At 44.3% G+C, this 27,698-nt stretch overlaps 1 protein-coding gene across 2 annotated transcripts; it reads right to left on the bottom strand.

Annotated features, from left to right (window-relative positions):
* Nucleotides 1-172: 172 nt before the first annotated feature.
* Nucleotides 173-25,889, bottom strand: arhgap32a (Rho GTPase activating protein 32a). 2 transcript variants are annotated; one of them, XM_070970863.1, is made up of 22 exons: nucleotides 25,400-25,889; nucleotides 18,248-18,361; nucleotides 17,267-17,372; nucleotides 15,385-15,476; nucleotides 15,037-15,121; nucleotides 11,496-11,582; nucleotides 11,276-11,413; nucleotides 11,070-11,162; nucleotides 10,378-10,500; nucleotides 10,193-10,270; nucleotides 9,265-9,346; nucleotides 8,998-9,147; nucleotides 7,872-7,974; nucleotides 6,846-6,990; nucleotides 6,384-6,466; nucleotides 5,793-5,900; nucleotides 5,480-5,625; nucleotides 5,179-5,392; nucleotides 4,701-4,849; nucleotides 4,430-4,504; nucleotides 3,643-4,317; nucleotides 173-3,466 (listed from the first exon to the last, which is right to left on the bottom strand). In XM_070970863.1, exons 2-22 carry the CDS (start codon nucleotides 18,334-18,336, stop codon nucleotides 1,212-1,214), a joined length of 5,076 nt encoding a protein of 1,691 aa, XP_070826964.1. In that variant the 5' UTR covers nucleotides 18,337-18,361; nucleotides 25,400-25,889; the 3' UTR covers nucleotides 173-1,211. The 2 variants fall into 2 exon arrangements, with proteins under 2 accessions (XP_070826964.1, XP_070826963.1); XM_070970862.1 differs by having other exon boundaries at nucleotides 8,998-9,346.
* Nucleotides 25,890-27,698: the final 1,809 nt, after the last annotated feature.

Below are 27,698 nucleotides of genomic sequence, written 5' to 3'. Positions count from 1 at the left end.
GAAGAGGATGAGGAAAAAATCTCTGGTTTGGCTTCACAGATTTCAATCTTATTCAGGTGCAATGATAGTCAGTGGAGTTTTCGTTGAGTGAGGGTTGATACCTTTAAACGACTGCAAAACATACATCTCCAATAAATTCTTCTAAAATATACAGATGACAAAACTAACAAACTATGATCACTGATATATCTTTATTTTATTTAAGACTCTCACTAAAATAATGCATTTAACATGTCTTAAACAGAATATCCTCATCTACATGTTTGGATTTGAAATAGCGTCTTTAATGAATAAAACAACATCATAATTTATGTAAAACACCACATTGTTAAAAGTTCCCTAAAAGAGGAAAGAAAATTTCATTTTTGTGACAAAACCACGATGCCATACAAAATACACTTTTTCACCTAACTGAATAAGCTAATTTGCATTGACTGTATGTCTAGCATATTTCGCCACGGTAGCTTTGACCTTAACAGAAATCATTGTTATTTCAAGATTGCATTATACAACGTGTGATAAAGAAAAAAGCAAAATGTTAGAAACCATGAGGTTAACTTCCATTTAAACCCCCAAAAGTGCTAATTTAGTATTTAACGATGATTCAAAGCAAGCTGTTTCTTACAGAAAAAATATATACTGTATATCAAGAGGCTTCATGTCCACCACGTTAAGACAATGTGTTTCATACAGTTATCCCCAAAAGTGCTTGCTGGAGTCTGAGCAGACTAGAATAAAAAACAAAATGTACAGTACATTGGCCACATGTTAGCAGTGTGTTATTTATACAAATATAATACACTTAAAATGAAAGTTATTTTTTACACATTCCTATACTGAAATCATATTAATAAAACCAGTTACTTTAGCTCTCCATCTCTTGTTGTTTAGACGTTAAATAAAATATATAAGCCATCATTTTCTCAAACATGCCTCTCTCACCGTTACTTTCAAATCTCTAAATTTAAGCCAGTTTCTGCATACGATTCACTTGTTCCCTTTGAGCTCCCTCAAAAGCCATTGCAAAATATGAAACTACCATCGATGGCGACAGTATGTTCCCCAGCAGCAGCCTCACTTCACACTTTTTAGCAGCTCCTGAAGGTTAAAACAAACACACTTTCAACACAACAGTCTGTTGGTCTGGCAGAGGATAAAGTGCTGTTCTCCTTTGGCCCCGATTTGGAATCAGATAAAACCAGTAGTCAGAATCACTCGTAGACCCCGGCCTCTGATCTCAGTGCAGCATGATAAAAAGCCTCGTGACCCAGAGCCTTGGACAGCAGTCTGTGCCCGCGGGGAGACATGCAGCCCTGGCCAGGCAAATACCCTGCCACAGCTTTACCGGATCTTGTGGGTTTAGGTTTGGGCGCTGCGTAATACCCCTCCATGTGGTCATATTGTGTGGGTCTGACTTTAGTGCTCTGAGTCCTTCTGTTGGGCTGAGTCGAAAAGGATCCCAGATGTTCAAGATCCTGGGGGGATTTGGCGTGGTGATGATAGTGGTGACGATTTTCTCTGGTGCTCTGTGACCTGCCCGGTCTCCTGAGGATGCTGGGTTTCACAATACCAGAGTAGCTGTTGACGGCGTTGGTCATCATTAATCGATCCTGGTCATGACCTCGTGTATGGCTTCTGTTATTGTGCTCGACGTTCTTGAGGTTGGGACAGCCTCTCTCTGGAAGTGAGGGGACTTTGCGAAGCGCTGGCTGCTGTTTGATCTGAATGCGCCTGGACGGTCCCTGCTCTGCACTCGACCTGTGGCCATACTGCTGCCTGGGGACGTCGGAGTCGGCCTGTTGAGACATTGCAGAAGTTGGGGATGTAGCTACCACAACGTTTTGATTTTCTGTCCTGTTGGTGGAGAGGAGGCAGGCATTTCCAGGGTCTGACTTGCTTCTTGTGTGCATAATGTCTCTGCTTCCTGTGTCAGGCGGCGAGACAGGGCTGTCATAAGGAGACACAGCTGGACATGTATTTTGACGTCTGGATTTACTCTCCTGCTGGACTGGTTGATAAACGACTCTTTCAAAAACTTCTGCATCTCTGGCCTGGTAAACAACGGTGTCCCTGCTCTCGATGTAAAGCTCCCTGTTCACAGGAGGGACGCGGCGTGGAGAGTAGTTGTAGTAATCTGACTGTCCACTTTCTCTTGTGGAACGCATGGTGTAAGACTGACTGTGTCGGATACCACCTTGCCGGCAGGGCTCCACGTAATAGTGGGAGCCATCTACTGGACTCATATCAGAATAGGGGCTGTAGCGATAGTCAGCATGTGTGTTCTCAAACTGTGGCCGAACGGAGTGGATCCCGGTCTGAATCAGCCTCTGATAAGGCGCTTCCTGGCTCGACGTTTGCTCGACATAAAACATGGTGTCAGGGGGCAGGACTTCTGTCTCTGCCAGCTCGTAGTGACTAATCTGAGGGGCATGGAAGGAGCGAGCCCTCCGGATGGCCGGGTGCCCAACCATTCTATCATCTGACCTCCGCCATGGGCTTTGCTGCCTGTGGCAGCCACTGATAAGGTGCTCATCTCTATGGTAACGTCTGTACTGAGGTGACAAAGGGTGCCTTAACCCTAAAGTGCTGTACCGACTTTCAGAGGACTGTCTGTACATGCTCTTTGGCCCCACGAGGTGATGTGGCAGAGCATCGGGCCGAGGGCAGTGAGGTGCAGGCATTCGTCCTGTTTGAATCGGCCGATGATGATAATGATGATGTTGATTACTGTAGACATCCTCGACCAGGCCTACAGGTCTGTCCTCCTCTGGGCTGTAGTGATGGGCCGAGGAGGGCTGTAATGGACGTGGAAGGACCTCCTCAACTGAGGCAGGCATGGAGGTCTCTGCCAGAACAGCACGAAAATTAAATACATTGATAGAGTCGGTGTTCACATATACAGGAGAGGTAGAGGGGCTCTGAGTGGAGCACACAGGTTGGGTGGGTGTTGAAACACCAACGCTCTGATAGGTGGGCTCTGCTTGTGTAACATCTCTACGTTCATTTTCCTCTCTGTGGTCCCTTCTCTCTGCGCTGCCTTCATCCAAGCTCCCTGACCCGAGTGGGCTGACATTAGGTGTGAAATTGCACATACTTTCCTGTCCGTCAGTGACCTGCAACGGCTCTGAACCGAGGTGTGCAGGTAGGAAATGAGGATGAGGGCAGCACTGGCTCTCCACAGGGCCGTGCGCTGATGTTTGCCACTGGGAAACAGAGGAGGCATGAGGGCCGCAGTACTCCTGGGGATACACTGTAAGATCGAGAACAGAGGGCCGGGGCGGTCTATCCTGGGCGTGAGGAGCCTCCTGTCTCTGGAGTGGGTGCAACGGGACGTTGTTTCTTCTCTGGGGGCCGCTGCTGGCCTTCTGGGCAGATTCAGCTAGAGCCAGAGCCAACTTGCGGGCAGCACTCGTCAAGGGAGGGTGAGGAGGGAGAACAGACACTGAACTCATAAGTCTATCTGTTCCTGGGGAGGGATAAGACAAACAACGCTACAGTATGACAGGACAAACAAAGCTATGGTAAGACATGATGGGACAAGACACAAAAGCTTTCATAAGAAAGTACAGAATGCATTATTGTTTAAATAGATACTAGCTATAGTAAATTTTATGTGTGACGTTAAACACGAGTGGTACTGACCTGAATCAGGCAGGTTCTGCGCCGACTGACTGAGGTCAGTCAGGGCTGACGCTTGGCTCGCTGTGCTGAGTGGGCTGCAGTGTTGGTAGGGCGCTTTCTGCACCTTTCCATCTGCCAGTGGAGCTTCACACTTCTCCACAGGGGGAGAGGAAGACGGAGGAGGTGGGGGAGAGGCAGATGCATTCTGAACATCTGCTTGTGTCTTAAAAGACTTCTTCCTGAGTTTCGGGGAGAGCGGCTTAGACGTAACCTTCTTCACACCTTTGCCAAGAACCGGGCTAATATCTGGAGACTGAGAGCAGCTGATGTTGTTGTTAGGAGAGGAGATGGGCTCTGATTCACTGGAACACCCTGCGCTCTTCCTCCATTTATTCCCGTCTTTGTTGTGCTGCAGCCCAGGCGTTGCTGAGGGTGGGCTGCACTGAAAAGACATGGGGTCAAAGTCCAAACTAGAGATGCCTGCAGCGGGCGGACAGAGATCGAGATCGTCCTCCTGGTGGGGAGGTGAAATACACGCTGCAGTGCGCACACGCTCAGCACCATTGTGACTCTCATTCAGTGGGTGGGCTCTGTGGTCATCTTTACTTCTGGTGTTGCGTGGGTCGTCTCTACAGACAGAAGAAATGGCCCCACTAGTCGAACGAGGTCTGCGGGGGTGGTAACTCGGAGGTTCCCCTGGGATCGAAAAAAACATGCATATTTAGGCCGAGTCTTCAAAAATCAAGACAACGTAAAAGACTGGGAGCCAATTCAATGTGCACAATGTATGATTTTAACACGAAATTACCTTCCACATTGTGCAAAGAGGTGAGAGATTCCTCGCTTTTGGTAGAGCGCAATGTGCCACTATCTCCTCTTCCACCTGCAAGTGTTGTCAGTGCAAATTACTTGACGGAACAAAGTGAACCCTCAGCACTTCTTAAACTAACAACTTTTAAACACATCGAACTGTCAGGATTAGTTGAAGAAATTGCTCATAAAAAAGTTTGGAGAGAGAAGCTTTGAGGGTTACAGAGGCTTCATGTTTTCTGGATGTGTAACAGCAGCAGTGATCTGACCTGGCAGTGCAATGCTCTTTATCTCGTTAGGCTCGCTGGGGTGTCGCTTCAGTTTACGTTTAGACACAGACTGCGACTTGCCCAGGTGGAAAAAGGAGAGCCAGTTCCCCACAGGAGACTTCTTAGCTTTAGGAGGAGGCCGCTTGCCGCTACAACACAGAAACAAATCATCTTCAACACTCATCTAACAGAAGTGCCTCACACAGCAGAGAGCAGAAACAAATAAAAATGACAAAAACAAAACATCCCCCCAAAAAATATACATATATACTATTTTCATTAGCAAAAAAACTGTCTATTAAATGTACCAGTTGATTACTAAGTGTTTCAGGACTACAGAATATGACTAATCATACAAACAAAGCACGATGACTGAACGACTGAAATCCCAAATGATGACATGCACTGGTGTTCATGAGGCAGAAGAATTCATGTAATAAATGAAAAGGAGAAATGATCAGGCGGTCCATAAAACTACCTCTCCATCGGGAGCTCGATGACTGTGTGGAACTTGCCGAGCAGAGCTCCGGGTCCCTCCCCGACCTCGATGTAGTCACTGTGGGTGAGGCAGGGGGTGGTGGCCGGGGAGCTCAGCTGTGCTTGAGTGCGAGCCTGAGCCTCCTCCAGAGACAGTAACTTTGTGGATGGGGAGCAGACCAGCAGGGACTTGGGTCTGGATAAGGTGTTGTTACCTAAAAGTGAGGCGTTTTGAACGTGTTAGAGATGCACATAACTTCAGAACGGATGCCACATGTCATTTGGTTTCTGTTTCGACCTACCTGTGCTTTCCCGTATGATGGCATTGAGTTTAGGGCTGAAGAGAGCCTCCGTGTTGTTGAGGATGAACTCCACCACCACCGACTGGATACGCACCTCCATGAACGCAGCTGTGCCACTAAAACAGGCCGACTCGATCTGTCTGGACCTGAAACACAGTTACAGCACAGCACAACCTATTTCACAGGACCACTGAGACATGCCCCAGTTCACTGTCACAGAAACACTAGAAGGAAACGGCATTTTTGGCATTAATGGTGCCAGTTTAACAGTTTGCATGGAGCCATACATTTAAAATGACAGTTCAAAAGTCACCTGAGGAGGTTAGGCGCCCAGACAATAGCCAGGTTTTTGGTGTGCATGTTAGTGATGGAGCTGAAGGTGGCCAGGTGGGAAAGGTGTCTCATTAGGTACTCCAGAGTCCTGCAGATAAAGGAAGGTAAATATTTAATATGCATTTCACCTGCTAATTCTGAAACATTTCCTTTTTGACATTAAAAAAGGTAAATCTAGGGTCATAGGACACCTAACAGTGTTATCCTGCCTATCACCAGCAGGCTGAAATGTCACAGAACTGGAGAGTTCAGTGCATCCAGTCACAAGTGGGATCACTGTGCATAGATGTTATTTAAAAAAGCCTATCTACAGCAGGAATGTTATGCAGTGCTCGAAAGTGATCAGACTGCCATGCTGGGAACTTCTTTAAAGCAGAGTTTCACATCTGAGGGCAAGATTTTCTATGTGGTGGAGATGTGAGCAAAAAGAAAGGTTTTCATCTTCACACGATCAAATTTGGCATCACAGCACTGACAGTTCGAGGCGTTTTGATGCAGAACTCCCTCTTCTGAAAAATCAATCAATTCCACTTCAGGCCACCAGGGTGCAACATTGAGCTTTGAGCCTGACCTGTAGTGTGGAGGAGGCAGCTGCTGGATGACATTGTGGATTTTGACAAGCCTCTCCTCATCTGTGGCTGCAGACACGGCCTCCTGTGAAGACAGAGGATAAAGCGTCACATCACTGAGTGGGTTGATAATCACAGCAGAGGGAGCTGCATTAACTTCACCGCTCTCTTTTTCCCCTTTTATACTCACAGCGGCCAGTGTTTGGACTCACTTAATCTGCTATTCGGTTTTAGCGTGTACATCCCCTGCTGTTGCTAGAAAGCTCAGTGCAATGCAATGACCCCATTTTGAGCAGCACTTAAATTTTACATTGTTTCTCCAGCTCTTTGGTTATCACTGAGGAATATAACATTTGTCCTCTGCGGCCCTTTCTCTTCAAAATGCTTAACAGCTATGCCAGTTTCCATTCCGTATTTGTCTCCAGCTTAAATCCCTGCCCCAGTTCCACCACTCTGGTCCTTACAGAGAATCTGTCGTAGAGCTGGTACGTGAGTAGAGGGTTGGGCAGCTCCCTGAAGTACAGCTTGCAAAGGGAGCCCACCGAGTGGATATCCTGTCTGAAGACGTCTCTGGTCAGGTCTGGGATCTGTTCTGAGTCAAACTCGTGCCTACATGACAGAGAGAAGAAGATATAGAACAGTGTGGGAGTCATCCTACAGCCCATCTGTCAGCATGACAAAACAAAGAGGACATTTTAACACTATAAGCTACTTTTGATGAGATTTCTTTTCAAATCCTCTGGCTTACATCACTAATACTGCCAAATGAATAAAGCATGGTTGCCATCTACTTGCCATCTTGAACAAAATTCCCCCCAAATACAATATAATTAACAGTAAGGTTGAGCAGGCAAAGAAGGTCCTTGGTTATACCAGATTATACTTAACAAGTATAACCTGTGAGCTCATCAACAAGAAACAAGGTTATACAATTTCCCTGAAACACTGAGATGTGGCAGATCATGTGGCAATGGTCAACAAGTTTTTCATGTGAGAAAATCCCTTTTGATTGGCTGCCAACACCCCATCAGATTAGGCGCCTTCCACTTTAACTACTGATGGCGGTTTGGTTCTTGAATTTCTCCTGGCAAGCGTGAAATAGATGAGAAAATCATTACGGCCATTCAGAGCTGCACAGCTTGAATCAAAATGTATTTGATGGATTTCAGAGGAAGCAGCTCAAGAAGCAACACTTGAAGAGCAGCATCCATAATGTTGATAGTGAGCTCCAAAGTTGACACTATTTTATTGATGCTTTCTGTATATTCCTAATTACTGCTTCCCAATCAGTGCTTACTGGTGTATCAGGTCAGTTCATAATGCCACACAGAAACTTGTCAGAGTCGAGTTCCCCATCAAGTCGCCTGCCATGCAAACACACATTTGCAGCCCTGCACTTGTCAGGCTCTTGTTAGACAATAAACATCCTGTATAAGACATTATTTGGGGTTAAATTTCTCACCAGTATAACCAATAAAATGAGAACGAACCTCAGTTTCTGGATGTTGGAGGAGATCCCAGACAATCTGTAGATTCCGTCCACGACTCCATGTTTCTCTATGAAGTCGGCGCAGCTCTTAACAACCTGCGGGACTACGGGAGACAGCAGAGAGTCACGAGAGAAGGCTGAGACATGAAGCCTCTGTTCAACAGGCTGCAGCACAAGATGTAGTGATCACTGCGACACCCCATGTGTAATCTCTACTGTCTATATTAGCAGTGCCTAACTTTGGGTGTGGGATGCCTGCAAGACGTTGCAAGACAAGTCTGAGGGGTAATAATTAACAGGATTAAAAAAACATTTCTCCTGCAGAGTTTTCCTCTATTTTTCTTTAGTTTTACCTTTTCAAGCCTCTTTCTTGTTCTCTTCTTATCTGATTATAGCTCATTAATTACAGCTCAATAAACAACCTTAACCAGGATTTTAGGTGAAATTATTATCTTGTGCACCCAAGTTAAAAACATATCATTTGGGACTCCAGGTGCACCGTAGAGTAGTTATTTATTTATTTACTTACCACAATTGGTAAGTCTAAAAACTACTAGAACCACCCTATAAAATATTTTTGTTCAAGGTTTTTCTTCTTTAATTGCAGACTATGAGCCCCAGAAATAACACAAAGGACATGACCTTAGTGTTTTCAAAGGCAGCTCTAGCCCTGCACATATGCAACCTGAGACAATGTGTCAGTAAACAATACATGGTGCCCATGTAGCCTTTAATCCAATAATCTGCATAAACTGGCATGGCATGACTTAAGTGGTTAAAAAATATGAGCTTTGCCTCCATCACACCACAGGCTTTTCAACACGTCTGAGAAAACAGAAATAAAGACACAGTTTCTGGCAAATCCACAAGGATCTGTGCAGCAGCACATCCTGCTGGCAAACATAAAACAGTCATTCACACCACCGACTCAATTCACATCAAACACCACCGCTATGTATCACAAATCCATGATACACGCAGCAGATTCACTGGGTAATCCCTGCTTGGGGTATTTATAATTTGAAAAAGTGAAACATTTCAGCGCAAACTGCCAGCAGGTAAGAATTAGAGGATGGAAAATAAGGGAGGAAATAAAAACAGGAGAAGCCATTTTAGGAATAATTTACCCTCATGTCCTGAGTTGTGGAGGTGCTCTCCCAGGTCACAGCCAAACACTCTCTCTCTGAGGATGCCGCGCTGCCGCAGCTTCTGAGGTGGCGGTCGAGACTTCATAAAAGTCCGCAGGAACGTCACCAGCTTCCCATGCTTCTTACACACTGATAAAGATGACACACACACATGTAACAGCCACTTTAAATCAATCTGTCTCACATGCCGGGAGCAAGTCTTTAATAAATCATCAAGCAGAAGGACAGACGGACTCTGAAAAGTACCTGGCTTCGGCACCGAGCTTTGAACACTGGGGGGAATCTTGTCATTTATCAGCTCGACACAGTCGCAGGGGAAGAAACCGACCTGCGAGTCAACAGAAGAGGATGAGCAGCGTGAAGAGGAGACACAGACATGGTGATAACACTTGTAAGTTCAAAAGACCAGTGTGTGTGTGTGGGGTGGGGGTGCTGGGTGAAGGTGCAGAAATAGGTCAGTAAGCATGAGGGTACAAGCTGCCTCAGGCTCAAAATAGCTGTTTTGCATCATTGTGCAAAGCGTCTCAGGGTGTCACTCAACTGCGATGACAAGTCGCTGCTTCTTGCTCTTGTGATTCATGTTCAGCGAGCACACACGAAACCAAGCAATGAAATTTGTACGATGAACCTTTTAAAAACAGTGAAATTAAAAATGCATCTTCCCAAATCTTAGCTTTAGCTTTTTTTTTTATATATCAAAATCCCTTTTTTTCTCCCTCTTCTTGTTACAAACAGACAATCAAATGTGATTTGGGACGCTAGCTAACTCCACCCATCATACCACGCTCCATATCTTAGTAGGAGGAATGTGTTTGGACTTCAGCTGGCAAAAACTTCCAAAGAATGTGGTTGAGGTCTAATTCATCCATTTCAGCCTCATCCTCCTCCTCATCCTCTAACAACACAGGCTGAGAGAGGCCAACAGTCCTCCTCAGCTCCAAATCTCCCTCCAGCTCCACGTTGCAATCTATTTGCCCACTTTTGAGCGTTCCACTCAAATCTACATGATTTGATGTGAATCTTTCTCAGAACTAAAACGCGTCACATAACTTTAATCATTTCTTTATTATCACTGCAGGGAAGCTGTTCTTTCATTGTTCTCTATAAAACATAATGAACACTGAGGTCTACCTGATACGACCACGACGTGAATGAGGCACAGCAGACGACTCACCTGAAAGCCATGTTTCCCTCTCCACCAGCCCGTGTCCTCTTTAGGAGGCATGTCAATGACTGAGACGATGTCCCCCACCTGGATCACAGAGAGTGATGATGAGAATGCAGTCTGAGCACAGCTGAGCACATTTAGGAAGCATTTTGACGGGATCAGAAATATGTTTCCCTTGTCATAGAGGTTACCTCGAAGGTCAGCTCGTCCGCAGCCTGGGCTGTGTAACGCTTGGTGACGTGGGCAGCAGCGATCGCAGGGACGTTGATTGATGCCTCCTCAGACACCAGCAGGTGGTTCCCCTTGTTGTCGATCTGGAAAAGAATAGAGGGGCATCAGCGACACCCTGACAGAGAGACTGGAGGCAGACAGATGCATTCTGGTCATTTAAAGTGATACAGGGACACAAACAATGCAGAGTAACAAGTATTTTTCACATGAGCAGCAATAAAATATGCTACTGCAGTGTGATTTTATTAGTATTTCTCCTGGTATTGACTGTAAGCTTGTCTACCCAATGCTTCAGCCAATCATATTAATTGTGATATATAAATATATATATAAGCCTCCTCCTCCTTTTTTTTAAGTGAAAAATAAAAGCCAAAAGCCCTCAACATTTAATTTTCATAACTCAGAGCGTTAGCACACACACAGCATCTCCAGCTGCAGAGTGGCACTGCACATGCCTCAGTGCAGTGCACAAACCTGGCACCACTGTGAAGATACCCGGCTGTTATTCATCCAGAAACAGCTTTAAAAACAGTTATTCCTAAAGCACAAAGACTTTTTTCAATATGTGCTAAATACGAGTCATCCAGGCTGTTCCTTTAATATCAATAGTGAAGATTAATTATGAAAGAAGAAACAGCTGATAAGAAGATACCTCCATCCATGTGAGTACTGGACCGCAGTTGATCTTGTTGTCAGCAATGGCGGAGAAGCGAGACAAGTAGGTGGCCAACATCTTGGTTACTGTCTGAATGGAGACACAAGATTGCCAAGGTTGAGTAAAGTCTGACGACTAACATGCAACGGATGAATCCTGGGTGTTAATGAAGCTTCAAAGATGAGATGATGGCTCTCTGGCACCTCAGCAGTGTCCTTTAATGTGTCGTATCTTGGCAGCTCGGTGAGCTGCGAGTAACGTCGGTCATAGATACACAAATGTAGATGTTTGTCCAGCACCCGGAAGTCTTCGTAGGACCTCTTTACCAGCCAGTTTCGGCCCTGACAAAGAAAAGGAAAAAAAAAAAAGTAAGCGTGAGGGAAAAAGTGCAGTCTATTTCCTGAGCGGAGCCAGTGATCTTACCTGGCAAGTGATCTGGACCAGAAAGACCAGCTCTTTGGAGTCCAGACCAGCCTTCGGTCCTTCGCTCTGCCCCTCTGCAAACGCCAACTATGAGGGAAAAGACCCAGAAAAAAGAGAGACAGAGGAGCTAAAATTGAGAGGGCCCACATGTTAAATAATGCATGCATGTAATACAACAAGCTCACTGTATGTGACCTGGTGTACAAGAGGAACATCATGTCCAGGTCTATTTTTCCATTAAATAGTAAAACCACTTTTAGACCATCAAGTGGAGGGTTTGAGCGTAGAAACCTTCAACTCTCGAGTAACAACGTGTTTTTTTTTTTTAAAGGACTTTTGATGGCAAAAATAACGAACATGTTCTTTGACTATGAAGAAGTTTATCTGGGAGGCAGGTACAGTATACTTCCTCTGCCGTAGACGTGATTCACATTCTCACTACACCATAAATCCTGCAGTATGAAATGTATAATACATAAGTTGGTATCTGCACTTGAAGGTGGCGTAGCACAGATCTCTCCTTCGAACTCCTCCTCGGCAGTATTCTATATGGCCCAAAACTAAGATGATCAAAGCCTCGCAGGAGTTTGGGAATACATTGACAGCCATTACTGTAGAAGAGACTTCAAAGGCCTGGAAGCCTAGGGAAGTTCTGGTTATTTATAACTGTTAGCAACTCAACCAGATACACTGTTACACAACAGGCAGCGACCTAGTTACTCCTCAACAGTAAGACAGCAAAGCGGGCTGACAAGGAACGGCGATTGAGAAATTTGTTCTTGAATAAGTCATGATGGAAGAGTTCTTATTCACTGCAGGGATTTGTTTGAAATAATAGCCTGAACTAAGCATCTGAATTAAGTACAAATGGGCGGGGGGGCATGAGGCTAAAGGCATGATGGGAAGCAGGATCATACAGAGAATGAAAACCAAGACTCTTTTGTGATGAAACACAAAAGAGACATGATGCAGAATTTCAATTATGAATGAAAACAGCAGAAATCTGAAAGTTTTCACTGAAGACATGCTTGAGCATCACTTCCTCTATGATGCTCATGCTACTCTCTTGAAAACAACACATGCAAACGCAGCTCAGACTTGCACAGAAATGCCTGCATTTATGTTATTTCCTGGCAAACACATGGCACCAGAAGCTCCAACTGATACACAATCATCCACATGTCCAGGTTACCTGCCACTACAGCGCCTCAGATATCCATCCGCAGCTGGAGGAAGCAGCTCTTTCTTTGTGTGCAGCCGCAATCCTGGACCTCAGTAAACTCCTCCAACAAGCCAAATCTTGGCTGAAGGCAGCAGAGTTTAAATGCTGCTCCTTGCTCGCCTGTGTGCCGTCCCCTGCCGCCTTACGCGAAATACTCATTCACTTAAGATCACCACGCGCTCACCCTTCTATTCAAAGCAGAAAATATGAAAAGAGGATGCTTCCCACTGTGTATCTTACCCCATTTCCTGCAAGCCCCTTTCCATCTCTTCCCCCTCCTCCATCTCCTGTACCCTGCCTCCATCACCCTCCCCCTCCCCCTCTCCCTCTCTCTCAACCACTCTCCTTTCTGCAGTGACAAAAGGGGGTTTGGCAGTAAATGGGCTCAACCGGCACACGCAGATGCACAAGCTCATCCATCATACAGAGGCAAAGCTGCACAAGATAGATAGACGACCCTTCTTCATTTCAAAACAATTCTCATTCATTCCAGTCTCAAGGCGAGACTGGAGCTAATCTGGAGAGGAATCAGTCGGGCAGGCTGCAGACAGAGGCAGTCTGCTGTCCTTGTGCTATTCTGCGATTAGGATACATGAGACCTGATCAGCACCCTCCCTTCCTGACGCCACTGTCTGTGAATACAGAGACGGGCAAATGCATTATGGGAGATACAACAAGAACAAAGACTCATCTCTCAGATTAAGTCGAGAAATGAATAAAAAATAACAAACATACATTGCATGCACACGGCTGAATGTTTGTGTATCTTTGAGTGGACTTTGTGTACAGCTTTCAGTGTCCGTGTCTCCCCAGACTCATATTTCTCTTCCAGCTCAGCTCGGGCTTTTCTTCTCCCCGTGGACCTTTTCAAGGTCACTGAGACTGTTGTGCTGCTTCACTTGCCTCCACTCTAGTGATGGAGCCATCACAGTCACGACAACCACAGCAGGACGTTTACCAACAGAGCGAGTGCATCCTGGGATTTAAGCCCTGTCTAGCCTGCTTCACTGTAGTCCATTAACGCTACATGTAGGGATTCAGCCCTACAGCAGGCGTGAACTGCTCATGCACTCTTTTGTGCAGCTTCACTGGCAGCATCTGGTTGTGAAGAGATGACTGCTGCTCTCTGCTGGCAAGAAAGCTGAACTGCGCCAAGATGGAGCAGCCACTTATTTTAAATCATCACAGCAGCGAATACACTCTTTCTTAAACATTAAAAAAATGTCTATACATCCAAAGATTTTGTTGGCTGCTTTTCCCATAATAACCACATGATATTCAAAGATTCTGCAGCTAATGTTTCCAACTTGCAGATTTATTAAAATCAGTCCAGAAGTCTACAGTCATGCTAGTGGTACTACAGGACTATGCGTTGGCACAGTGAGCTAAATGCATGCACTGTTAGTATTGTTGCTAATTAGCACTAAACATAAAGTACAGTTGAGGCTGATTGTCACTAGTTTTGCAGATATTTGAAAAAAGTAAAACTGGAATTCATCCCTGCGGTGACAATACCTGCAGCAAACTTCACAGCAATCCATCTAATAGTTATTGAGAAATTTCACTCTGAACCACAGTTGTCAGGCTCATGGTGGCACTAAAGGAGAATTCAGGGGATCATCAGAGTCATTAGGGATCATCCTCTGGAGCCTGTGGGAACGTCTGCACAAAACGAATCATGGAAATCTACCCAGTAGCTGTCGAGGTATTTCAGTCTGCACCAAAGTGGACCAACTGTCACAGAGAGCGGCAAAACAGGTTCTCACTTTTCAAAATGGATGGACTCAGCTGTCCATCCAGGAAACTTTTGTTCCTCACTGACTCACTGTCTGACATCCTGCTGCTGCCTGCTTAAGTCCAACTAATAAGGTGGGATGACATGTTTACAGAGATCAGATGATCTATGTAAACAGAGAGTCTGACATTAATATACTGTGATACAACGGATTAGCACACTGATGGAATCGGATCATGGCTTTAACAGGAATGGGACTAATAAAATCTGGAATAGTGAAATGATTTATGCATGATGGGGTATTATTCTGGACTAATTAATATTTTGCAGCTCCTCCTGATAAAATGACACATTAACAACTCCAATGTGGCATTTCAGGACAAAAGAAGGAAATGCAAGATTGAGGGCGGGACTCTCCACAAAGGACAAACAAGGATATTGATTTGACTGCCACACTGCATTTCAAGACTGATGGATTTATAGAGAAATTCATCAAAAGGGCCACTGAACTTGAGCCAAAGACAGTTAGTAAGCATCGCAACTCTCTGCTGCAGAAGTCACAGTGGAAGTATTTTAGGCCTCACCTGAACGTTGCCAAAGTCAACAGTCTCATAGTGGAAATGGGCACACTCTGCCAACCTGGGGAAGTGACCTCTGGGGAACGTCAGCCTTAAAAAAAACACAGCACAACAACACCTCATCTGTATTGAACACACTCATGTCATGACAGAGAGAAAAGCAAAAGAGAGCAAAAACATGAAAGGAGAGAGAGAGATTAGGCCTTTGTGTGAGGGAATAGGGTTAGAGATGCAGCAGGCTGGCTCGTCTGTCTGTCGCGCCCATCATTTTACAGGCCCTCTTTTCGCTGGCCTGGATAACAGCCCTGTTTTACAGCCTATAATAGCAGCAACACTGTCTCAAGGAGCACCTACTTCTTCATGTTCTTGACCTTCATGCTAGCCGTGCTGACGCAGGAGCGCAGGAGGGGCTCGGCTGGGTGCTCCGTGATATCATCACTCCTCACCTGCCAAACGGAGAAAGCACACATCAATACATGTCAGTCAGTCACAGCAGGACTGATGGGCTGACGGACTGATAAGTGATCACACCAATATCATGTTGATCACCATAAAACAGTGACTGTGCAGCAAACACACACATTGTTATAACATTTTATGTTATAACAATGTTATAATAGGCTTATGCTTATGTTATGTTGTGCTGTGTTTTGCAATGTTAAGCTATGTTATGCTATTTTATGCTAATGCTATTCCTCTTATGCTACTGTGAGGTTATGCTTTGCTATATTTACCTATGTTATGCTACTTTTATGTTATGTTTTCCTTGTACTATGCTAATGTGCATAAGCTATGTCATGCTGTTTTATGCTACTGTTATGCTATACTAGGCTATGTTAAGCCGTGCTATGTAATTTTATAGTGGCTGTCAGGAAGGGACCAAGCAGACTGTTTCTTGAGGAAGCTTAGGTCCTTTAATGTGTGCAGCAAGATCTTTTTCCTATCTGTTGTAAGTGCAGATTTTTTTTTGCAGCCATCTGTTGGGGCAGCAGCATCAGAGTGACACTAAGAAAGGGAATAAGCTGATAAAGAGGCCTGGCTCTGTGCTGGGGGCTGCTCCGGAGCCCCTGGAGTTGGTTGTTGAGAGAAGGATGTTGCACAAACTGCTCAACATAATGGACAACTCTTCATATCCGCTGCATGACCTACTAATCAGACAGCAGTGTATTCAGTTAGAATCTTCTTCAACCCCGTTGTAATAAGGACCCACAAACAGGAAGTCATTCCTACCCACTGCAATAACGTCGTACAATGAGTCCTTCTCCGCAAGCAGAGACTCAAACATTCAGCTTTAATTTGCACTGTGAGAGCACAATCTTATCTTAATTCTAAATCTATTCTTATTCTATTTGTGTCTTTCATTTGTATTTCATTTCTTATTTTTTTTTATCTAGTACAGTAGGTTTAAGCACACGTGTATAATATCTTTAAAACAGTGTTTTTTCTTACCTACCTCATGTCAGCTTAGTGTAAGATATGTGTGCTTTGTGACACGTGAATTGCTGTTGCAACACTGCAGTTTCCATTAGGGGATCAATAAAGCACTCTATCCATGTATTGATCTATCGTATGCTAATAGTATCTTAAGCTACTGTTATGCTATGCTATGTTATTCTATGATAATATTGTCACGTCATTTGACATAAACACATAAATGACAGAAATCTGTGAACCTTCAGGTTGTTCTTAAAAAGGTCTGTCTGTGTGTTTGTCTATGAAGTTTGTTTTCTTAATGCTGGTAATGTTTGTGTCTCATGCTGTTTTGTCTGTTTTGTCCAGTTTGCAGGTGGATTAGTTTGTGATGGGTGTGCGGGAAATTTGAAAATGAAAACCAAAACAAAATCAACTGCAATTAAAATACAATTGAATACCTGCAGATGTTTTGACACTCATCAAAGAGCTCTAGATCATAAAAACAGGAGGACAATTCCCCTGCGGAGGTGAAGATGGAAAGGTGGAGCGGTTACATAAAACTGGAGTAACCAGAAGTAAACTGAAGGGGAGGGGTGGTGACATCAAGCGTAACACCTTTCATTCCCAACCTGGAGGTGAGACATCCTCAAATGCACCGCGACTACTGTAGTCATGACTGTATGTGACCTTGGTGACATCATGCTATGGTGACATCATAGTGTGAATCACTCATAAAACCTGCGCAGCTTCATGGAAAACGGCCGACGTGCGTGTTTTTTTAATATAAGTGATGAGCCGTCTGTGTGAGTGTGTGGGCGTGTACCATGGCAGTGGATGTCTCCTGTGGCTGTTTCTCTTCTGGAGGATTATTGTTGCTGGCTTGAGGTAAGGCATCGTCTTTGTCCAGGTCGGTGTGTGGTCGCAAATCTCTGCAGAAACAGACAGGCCATGACACACGAGAATTAAAGCACAAGAAAGGTGACGCTAACATCCGTGTAGTCTGGGGGGGTTTCCAATAAGACTTGCAGTTTTTTACAAATACACCAGAGGGAGCAAGTGAGGGGGATGGACTCACAATATGTGGCTTGGGCTCAAATCATGACATTGCACTAGCATGGCCCAAAAAACATGATGTACTAGGCCTGTGGTGGTTATTCATTTATCATTAATTAAACATGCAAAAATAATCATCTCCAATCAGATCTAGATGGGAACAAATTCTTGATGCAGATGAAAAATCACAGCATCTCACATTATGGCAGGGTCAACAAAAAGCCACGGTGTCTTTGTATGTGCTCAGGAAAGCAAATCTCGTCTATTCAGACAGCCATAAAGGCAATCCTCCCACAAGGGAGTGCTCCACAAAACCTTCGCTTGAAATGTGACTCAATGTATTCGGGAGTGGAGGGTGAGGTTCATTCAGCTCAACTTTTACGAGCAACAAAGAGAGGAGAGAGACGGGCCTTGGATCTGTCACAGTGATTCAGCGTGATGAGATCAGGACATGAGGGCAAGAGCACTGACACACACGGTATAATTTATGTGATCCACAGTGTAATTTATGTGATCCACAGAGACAGAACTAATTACACACACAGCATTTAAATTCATAGTAAATGCAGTGAGCTTTGGAGCTGATGGAGTTTTAAACAGGCAGAGTTTCCACCTCTCTGAGAACAGGGTCACATTTTAGCCTCACCATTACACTGCATTCATTCAGGGAGTGTCTCATTACCGCACATCTTTATGGTCTTACACAATTCTTATCAGCTGACATGAAGCACAGCAAAAGAGAGTAACTCACCCCTCAAGGACGTCACTACTTCCTGGTTCACCCTGGGGTCCTGAGGCAGCATTCTCAATCACCGCGGCAACCACACATCCAGCCTCCATAATGCTGCCTGACTGCAACAGCCCGCTGTAGAGAAACGTGAGTGGGAGGGAAAGGAAGAGTGGGGGGGTGGGCAGAGGGGAGGACAGGAGGAAGAGTCCAATGAAATGAAGCCGCCAGACGTCAAGCCACTTGAGGCTGCAGCATGCGCGACTCTCAAGGCTACCATCCACAGAGCCCAGACTGTAATCTGCGATGACATCATGCTACAGCGCTTGGAGCTACTTCACTGATAATGCATGTCAGGCTGAGGATCCATGGGATGCTTTTCATGAGAATATCAGCTGCTCTGTAGCACAGCCCTGACAGGTTTTAGCCGGAGACAAAAACACACTCATATCTTCCTCAAGGAAATGTCAAGATTGTCATAACAGCGTCAGTGCATGTCCTTGGATAACATTCACAGGTTTAGAGATGTTTTTTTGCTTTAAACACACACGCACACACGCACACGCACGCACGCACACGCACACACACACACACACACACACACACACACACACACACACACACACACACACACACACACACACAGTTACCTTTGCTTCTCTTATATGAACAAACATGGACAATTTACTTTGGAGTATGAATCAACCACTGAAGTTAAAATGTTGCTCACCAAACACACGGTGAGTTAGCACCCCATGGCCAACTCCAGCTGGAAGGTGATGCTGTCATTTTCTTTCACCAAAAGCCAGAAAATGTCCCACGCATCCCCGCAGAAATTGACTATCATATTAATATGGAAAATATCACGTAACCTTGATCTGTGACTGTTCATAATCTTACCAAAATGAAGTTTTAAGATGTTGAATTTATAAGGTGCTCACACGGTGCCCATCCATCCACTATCTCTACCTGCTTATCCTTATCCAAGCACAGGGAGTACATGCTGACTCCAGCCGGCGGGGTCGAACCCAGAACCTCCTTGTTGTGAGGAAACAACTTCAAAATGGGCCAACTGCCAAAATGAAAAGCAGGGGCCATGAAGCACGCCATCACGTGAAGTACTACCTGTGTGGACGTGCTTTTTGTACCTTGGATCTGTGGTTGTTTTTCATGGTTTGGATTCGGCCCCTTTGTTCCAATTTTGTATTTGTTTGATTAAATCCAATTGGCCCGTCTTAATTTTAATGAAGATATTTCTAAATGTGCCTTGATCACAGTCAGTCAATGAGAAGACTGATACTAAGACCCATCACTCTCACTCTTTCACCAGACTCCATCATTACTACTCCTCTCTTTATTTACTGTAAACAAACTGAAGAGATGTAGGAATGTCCTGATGAAGTGAAACTGGACTCTTCTTGATGTTCCTTGACAATATTCCCATAACCAACTTCCAGATGTATGTGGGTGCCTGGCGTTAAGCAATGGCTTTAAGGCATGTGGGCATGAAAACAGACTCTCCGAACACCTCGAAGGCAAAGTTTACTATAGATGATTAAGACCAAACTAAAGCTAACATGTCAGTTAACAGAGATAATAATTAAACTTTAGACTTTAGAGAAAAACTAAAACTAGTTTAAACAATACTGTGTACTTACAAAAATAATGAAAATCAAATAAAAATATAGAGGAAATGCCTTCAGCTTTAGTCTTTGTTCATTTGGTCAAATTTGCCATCACAAGGACGAGGAGGCATATGTTTATTGAGACTCGTGATGCCTTCACAAAGTGTTGTGTTTGTATTGTTATATCTATTCTGAACTGGTCCCCATATCATAATTAAAAAAAATTAAAACTAATACTGAAACTAACAAAAACTACTTTAAAAAGTTTTAAATAAACTAACACGAGCAAACCCACTCCGGAAATTAATTGAAATAACGACACGACAAATAACGAAAATAAAAATGAAACACAAAACAAAAATAAAAACTAATGAAAAAAACTATAAAAACTCAGCTCAGAGGTCCAGCCACAGCATTTAAAAAAAGTCCCTCCAATTAACACGAGGCACTTTTACTTCCTTCCTAAGCACATCTGCTAATCAACGTAACGAATAGATTCATCAGGCCCGACCGCTGCTGTAGCAGCAGTTTCCCACCAGCCCCTCTGGCCCGTGGCCTCACCGAGCTGCTGTTGACTGACTTCCACAAAACCTCATGACTCAGCAGTATGCGAGCATGCAGACAGGAATACAGGCCAGATCGAGCTCCGCTCTATCCACATCTCACGCTGTATCTCCCCTCGAATAGACACCGTAACCTTGCCAGAGGAGAGCCAGTGCATTACAGGCAGCAAATTAATTTACTGTTGAGAAGTGTGACTTCAAGTACTGTTTCACAGAGGCCACTTGGGAAAAAAGTGTTTGGAAAGTCATATGAACGACCCGTGTGTCGCCCAAATTATGCAGAATTGGAAACACGAGGAGTACTTCTAATTCAATTAGGAGGTTGTCTTAAATACGCACAGTAAAGCAACACAAGAACAAAGTGTGCTGCACAGTCTTGAAGACATTCACCTTGTTCGTAGTACTTTGGCTATGCGGTGCTAATGAATGGCAGAGTTTCCTCGCAGCTGCATGCGTTCTGTGAATAAAAATGTTGCTTGGTGCACAGTACAATGCCCGACCTTGCTGATTGTACCACATCAGACAGCGAGTCTTTTCAAGAGCGGGAACATTTTGTGCTTCACATTGCAGAAGAGGCTGGCTAGCTGGGTACTTTAAAGCTGCTTAAAGCTTTTGTTTTCGCCCGCAAGACGTTGCAGGAGAAATCAACAGAGAGCAACATGAGAAAGCGAGTGTTCGTATGGCGAGCACCACAATACATGAAAAGCAGACTATTTTGGAAATGGCCCAAATAGCTTGAGCTATAAAAAGACAAGGCTGTCATGACTAAAAAAAAAAGAGATAAGATGATGATTTTAGGTGGTGATCTTGTTCTGTACAGTGTGTCAGCGTCCGTGGCAGAGAAAAATGGGAGGAAACACGCCGTCTTTCTGCAGCATCACTGGCGAGAAAGAAGAGAACAATGTCAAACCAGGTGCCACAAACTCTCTGACACTGGGTTATTGTTAGAAGCCTTGGCATCAACACCGCCCTCATGCTGCTGTAAATCACGCAGAAATCATCTTTCCACTACTTCTCTATCAATCGAGCAAAACCGCTCCGGATGCAACAATACAGAAGCCCTGTCCCTGTCAGATGTTCTGATGTCAGGAGACTGGAGCAGCACAGAGGGATGCTGCCCTGGTATCCGATGGCCTACATGGCGTTCGCAAGAAAAATAGGGCAGCCTACACAATCTTGCACACTGTTTATGAAATCGGTCATCAGTGAGCGTGCTGACATAAAGAATGGCTGCCTACATGTTTGTAGCTACAAAACACACAGCAGATGCGTCTGAGTGAGTCACGCTTCTTCACATATGAGAGAAAGGAGGAGGCGAGGCTGAGGAGAGGGAGCAGAGATAGTGCCATTTCACCTGTTTGTGTTCAGGGTTTGACAGCACACGCTAACGCTATCGTGGCTCATATGGTTGTACAGGTGATTAAGTAATTGCAGTAACATCACAAGGCCTCTGGTAGGTTGTTTGAAATGGGCTGTAATTAACATGCAAAGGTAGATGTTCATGATAGAAACATTAGCTGGCTAATGAGAGCAGGTATTGTGGTAAACTCTGATGAAGGGGTGAGTAATAAGAAGGTTTGTCATCATCCCTGTTAGCTGTTCTCTTTTATAATACTGCTGCAACCCCGAGAACATGCAGGGAGAGATTAGGAATTTCTTGAATTTCTAACCAATGCAAGCTAAAGTAAAAGAAATGTCTGTATCTGAAGTGTTTAACATTAGCATTTTAAAACCCCTGCAGGCAGCTTGCAGTCTTTCTATGCAACAGCATGCCAAAAAATTACTTTTATCAACTGCAGAAACAAGCTTTAAACATTACACATCCAGCTAGGCCTGTGCTGTATGATTACACTCTTTGCGCCAGTGTTTTTCATCATTTGGACAACCCTTTCAATTCACTAGATGGCACGGACAAAAGGCAGGATATCTACATGAAGGCAACAGAAACAAACATGGAGGAGAGTGAACGTGACACAGAAGTGTTGCAGAACAGGAGGACTCCAACCAGCCAAGACAAGGAGGAGCTTGTACTTAAAAGAGGGACAACTTATGGTGAATATAAGGACAAAAATATTAAAATATGGGTAAGTAAGATATGCATCGTTATGAATTGACCTATATCGTGATTTGAATCTTGGTCGTCTCTCGCAGCCTCACATCAGGAACAGCATTATCATTCATCGACCCCTAGGGGGAAAACTGTCTCGTCAGCAGCTAAAGAGTCAAGAGCTCATGCTCCACTTTGCTCACCAGCTAGCTGCTAACTGTGTCCGGCTGCTGTTTAGTGCTGTAAAGAGCTTTTAGCTGACAGCTGCCTGCTGCACCTGAAAACAACGCAATTGAGAGCTGCGAGAAAGTTGCAGGCTGGAGGCCCGAAACAATGAGCTACAAAGTCCAGCAGAGTTAATGGCAACTGCAGAATCGACCGATAATCCTCAGCGCGAGCGATCTCTTTCAGTTACACACTGAAATGTGATCAGTTATCAATAGAGAAGGACAATAATCCCATCTTAAATTGCACCTTTAACATGTATTGATTTTGATGCACCTCCCTCAGAAGATGTGACAGGACCGTGTTGTTAATGAGGGGGCAGCTTGGTTTCATGCTCTCATTCAGAGCCCTGGCATGCACTCGACACCAGCCAGAGACGCAGTGGAGAGAGGCCTGCCGTTACCATGGTAACCTCGCTCCTGTCCACCGTGACTTGATGCTCCTCCAGACTGAGGATGAGGTAGCATGAGGATGAGGATGAGGGAAACGAAGCCTCAGAGAAACCTCTGACCGCAAGCATTGCCACAACATCATCATCATCATCAGTCAATCTGCCTGATTCAATGACATCGTTGCTCCTCCACCTTGCAGGATTCAGACCCCCCCACCCCCCACCCCCCATGTGCTGCTGCTCTCTCCACAATGCAGAACATTTTTTTTAATCAACTTCACTGGAGCTTTGTCACTCATTTCACTTGTCAGGGGAGGAGGAGGAGCAGCAGCAGCAGGAGGAGGAGGTCATATGATCCCCTAATCTTCTTGAAATCTACCAGAGTGAGATTAACTTTATTTCATCTCACACTGAGTCGGTGTCACAGCTCAGTCTTTGTCCTGCAACCTTCAGAGTCACAGTGATCCCAGATGAAGGACAGAGAGCGGGATGAACAGCAGGGCGATTAAGTTGTAGACAACAAAGACCCAAATATTTAATCAACAAGCCGGTCTGTCAGCTAAGCCTTACACTAAAGAACAGGCCTTTCTGTTTTTAGCACAAATTTACTTCCTCTAAAACAGACAAATGACAGTTAAAATAAAGAACAAGGGGACATTTTACTGAGTGGGACAAACATTTTGGGAACATGATTCTGGAGGATACAGCTGTACCACTACGCTATTGGCTCACTAACATGGTATTGGGTGTCACAGAAACTCCCACACAATCATACAAGATCACAGTTACCTGCTCAGTCCAATACAGCTTGCCTGCAACAATTACTACCTTTGTAAAGCTCATGTTCAGCTATATGAAAGGTGTTGACTCAACTGTGTAGCACTCATTTTTCAGGCTGTGATTGTGTTGTAATATTGGACTCCATTACATCATAAAATACCCAACATGTTCCTTATATATCATTCTGTCCCTACGCACTCCAGCACACACAAGTACTGCATATATTGTAGGTGGAGGATTCGAGATAGCACGAGATAATGTCATCAAATCACTTGTTTTATCGGACAAACAATCCAAAACCTAAAGACATTCAGTTTATTATCACATGTGATAATGAAAAGCAGTAAAATCTCATAATTGACAAGCTGGAACAAGTGGATTTCAGGGATTGTTGCTTAGAAAATTTAAGTCTTGCAAACCCAACTGACAAATCATTTCAGCTCCATGTAAAATATCTAACCTGCACCTTTAATTTTGTCCTCAACACACAAACAAGTTTTGTTTATTGTGGGTAAACGCTTCACAGTTTGTTATTGGATGACAATTTTCCTGATTTTCCTCAATGATTTGTCCAATGAAATAGCAGAATATAGTGAAAAATGCCAAGATAATGTCTTCTTTTGCCCTACCGACGATCCAAAAACTAAATGCATTCAGAAAAGCGGTAAAAGCTCACAAATTAAGTGCTGGAACTAGAGAAAGTTTAATGGTTTTGCTTGGAAAATGATTAATTTTAATGTCTAATAACTAAACAATTAATCAGATCAATCAACATAAAATCCCAAACATTTGGGCTGTTTATTATTTCTTTCCAACACATATACAAGTCCTGCAAAATGTGGGTAGAGGCTTCATAACAGGCTGCTTAATTATTAGTTTCTTTACTGATCGATATGCCGATTATCACCTCGATTAATCGTCATCCGGTCGATAAAACGGCAGAGACAGAACAAAGTGTTTTTGCATAAGATTAGCTGCTCATTATGTATCTGCTGATCGACTGATTGACAAAATAAATAAATAAATAAATAACCGACGTGCAGCCTCAGAAATGACCACAGACTTCAATCAACAGCTCGAAAAGATGAAATCATGGAATAAAAACCGAACCAAGGCATCGTTTTGGGGGCTGTTGGCTCTGTATTGCAACAGATTACACCGGGCTTTCTCATTTTGTGCCCACCCACTGATTTATCGCGATTCCTGGAAAAACGGCACCAAAAATCCTCCCGACAGATAAACTCAGATTTGTTTTCATAAGCCGTGATGCAACAGAGCACACAGCCCTCTGGACCGAGTGGGAACTCCACTGGGAAGCACTGGGAAAAGTTCACCACCGATCTACTCTGACCTGTTGGGCCTGACAGATCACCGGTCAGCTGCACGCGCGCACGCACGCGCGCACACGCATACACGGTCATTTGTCAACTTCAGTGTTGATTGGCTGATCGACTGAAAAAAAGAATATCAGGTTTTAAGATGACAGTGATGTCTGCAGGCTACGGTAGGTGGTAGTTGGTGGTGATCCGCGCTCAAGCAGCCTACCTGTAACCGTGCACGCTGCTCCACTCTGCCGCCTCCTCTATGCTGCACCGCGCTGAGCTTCTCGACGAGGAAACATGTTGCCAGCATCGCACTGCACAAACGCCGATCCGGGACGCGCGCAATGGGCTACAGCTGAACGTCTGAGGTAGATGCGTTTAGGGTCAAAACTGAGCTGGGGTGCGACATTGCTGAGGCAGTGTGGGAGTGCTCCCGGAGAGAGGCGACTGTCTGACTGACTGACTGACTGCCGAGAGTCTGCGCTCGCCACCGAGAGCGCGCACTACTGATCTCGTGCCCGCGCCTCGGATATATCTTCGCCCCAGGGGTTCCCAGACCTTTCCAATGTCATGGACCCGAATATGAGGTAGGCGTGGGAGTATGCATGGAGCCCCTGTTTGATAATATGCAGCAGCCAGAGGAGCCCCATCTGGCAAGTTGTGCGGTGTTAGGTAATGCTTGGTACGGAATTACATAACCATCTAGTGTAGGTGGGGTGGTAAGAGTGAGAGGAGTGAAACCTGGTGTGCAAATCACTTCATCCTCATATATCATCTTATTGTGCTTGTCCACTGAAGGAGATAATGTGAAGTTCAGCTATTCCTCTTTTAGCTTGGGGGACACAGGGACCCTTATTAGGATCCCCCTGGGTCCCTGCAACAGCCTGAACCTGCAGTGAGGTTTTAATCAAAACGTAATCAGATTAATCAATTGATAGAAGATTAATCTCTGACTATTTTCAACAGTGTATGTGATTTATCATGCAAATACCAAACATCATTAGTTGCAGCTTCTTAAAGCATTGGTTTGACATTTTGGGAAAACAGGCCTGTTCTTGCTCGATGTCTGTGTGTTAAAGGCAGGAAGCAGCTGTATCTTCGTTCAACATAAAGACTGGAGATTGAGAAAGCTGTCCCTGCTCTGTCCGAAACTAAGATCACTGAGTAACACCTTGTTTGTTTGACCCGTCCGGAAACCATAAGAACAAAAGGTCACACTAATTTCTGCAAGTCTCAACCGACAACCAGCAATAAAACAGTATCAATCGATCAATCAGTCATTCAGTGGTGTTAGTCACATGTAATCATGTAAGGCACGACCTGCAATAACAGCCTAATGTAAATAACACTTTGTATATATTGTTTATTGCTATTTTTGTACTCATTGAACTGTATGTCATTTTTCCTGTGCACCGGGTGCAAACGAGTCAAATTTACATGAACACATACTTGATCAATAAAGTTGATTCTGATCCTGATAATGTAAATGCAGGACAGCACAAAACCTTCATAACACCTCAGCTTGTCTTTACAGTCAGGTTCATGTGTAGATAGAGTTTATTTGTGAGCTTTAAAGGTGGATTTTGTTGCCTTTGGACAGAGCCAGGCCAGCTGTTACCCTGTTTCCTGTCTATGCTAGGCTACACTAACCGGCCGCTGGATGTGGCTTTATATTCAACAGACATGAATATGAAACTGGAACCAGTCTTCTCATCTAACGCTAACTGAAAATGTCAAAACTATATTAAATGTGTGATTTTGCAGCTTTTTTATGGGTATTTTTCACTGTTTCATTAAATATTGTGGACCAAACAGTTACCTAATAATGTTTTACTTCAAACCTGTAATATCGTTACTGGTGAAAGATACAAAAACAATAAAACTTTTATTTTTGAAAGAATCTGCAGATAATTTGCATTTATGCAAGCAGGCCTCTAAAGGTTTGTGTGTTGGTCCGGCGGATTAGCTGCCCTTTTCTTTTCCTCAGGTGTATGCAGATGGCGGCTCATTTGTTTGTTTCCCAGCCTGGGGGAATTTGAACAAAAGCACAAAGGTCACTCTGACAGACCTCATCCTCTTTCAAGTTGTTTGCTTTCCTTGTTCTGGCTCAGCCGCCACACAATTCATTCCTTAACATTTGGGCGGAGACGGCAGAGCTGTGGTCTAAATATTAATCACTGAACAACATGCACTTTGACCCTCCTTGGGTCATTTTTAAAATCGAAATGAAATTGCATTTCACAGATCGATCGAAGACTAAGTTTAACTGTGATTTTTCTTTTTTTAAAAGGGATTTTGAAAGCTGCCACTTTAACTCCTGCTCTGCTGCATGTGTGTCCTAGAATTAAAAAAAAAAAAAAAAAAAAACTGACCTGATTAAGCTGCTCCTGTCCCAACGCTATCCTCCACACTCTCTGCCCAACACTTACACCCTGTGTCCAGCTCATGAACTACACCTCCTTCCTCACAGATATGATCAGACGCTCTGAGGGACAAAACCACAGGAAAAGTAAAGCCTCTTT

Source organism: Chaetodon trifascialis, chromosome 9 (assembly GCF_039877785.1).
Source record: "Chaetodon trifascialis isolate fChaTrf1 chromosome 9, fChaTrf1.hap1, whole genome shotgun sequence".
Lineage (NCBI taxonomy): Eukaryota > Metazoa > Chordata > Actinopteri > Chaetodontiformes > Chaetodontidae > Chaetodon > Chaetodon trifascialis.
This window is presented reverse-complemented; position numbering and strand designations above follow the sequence as displayed.

What these genes read in the sequence shown, in the direction of transcription:
- arhgap32a (XM_070970862.1), bottom strand. Translation starts at nt 18,336, where the DNA reads ATGGAGGCTGGATGTGTGGTTGCCGCGGTGATTGAGAATGCTGCCTCA. An exon ending in CGGACGAGCTGACCTTCGAG is followed by an intron (nt 10,271 to 10,377) that starts GTAACCTCTATG and finishes TCTGTGATCCAG; the next exon opens with GTGGGGGACATCGTCTCAGT. An exon ending in CTCTTTGCACAATGTGGAAG is followed by an intron (nt 4,318 to 4,429) that starts GTAATTTCGTGT and finishes TTTCGATCCCAG; the next exon opens with GGGAACCTCCGAGTTACCAC.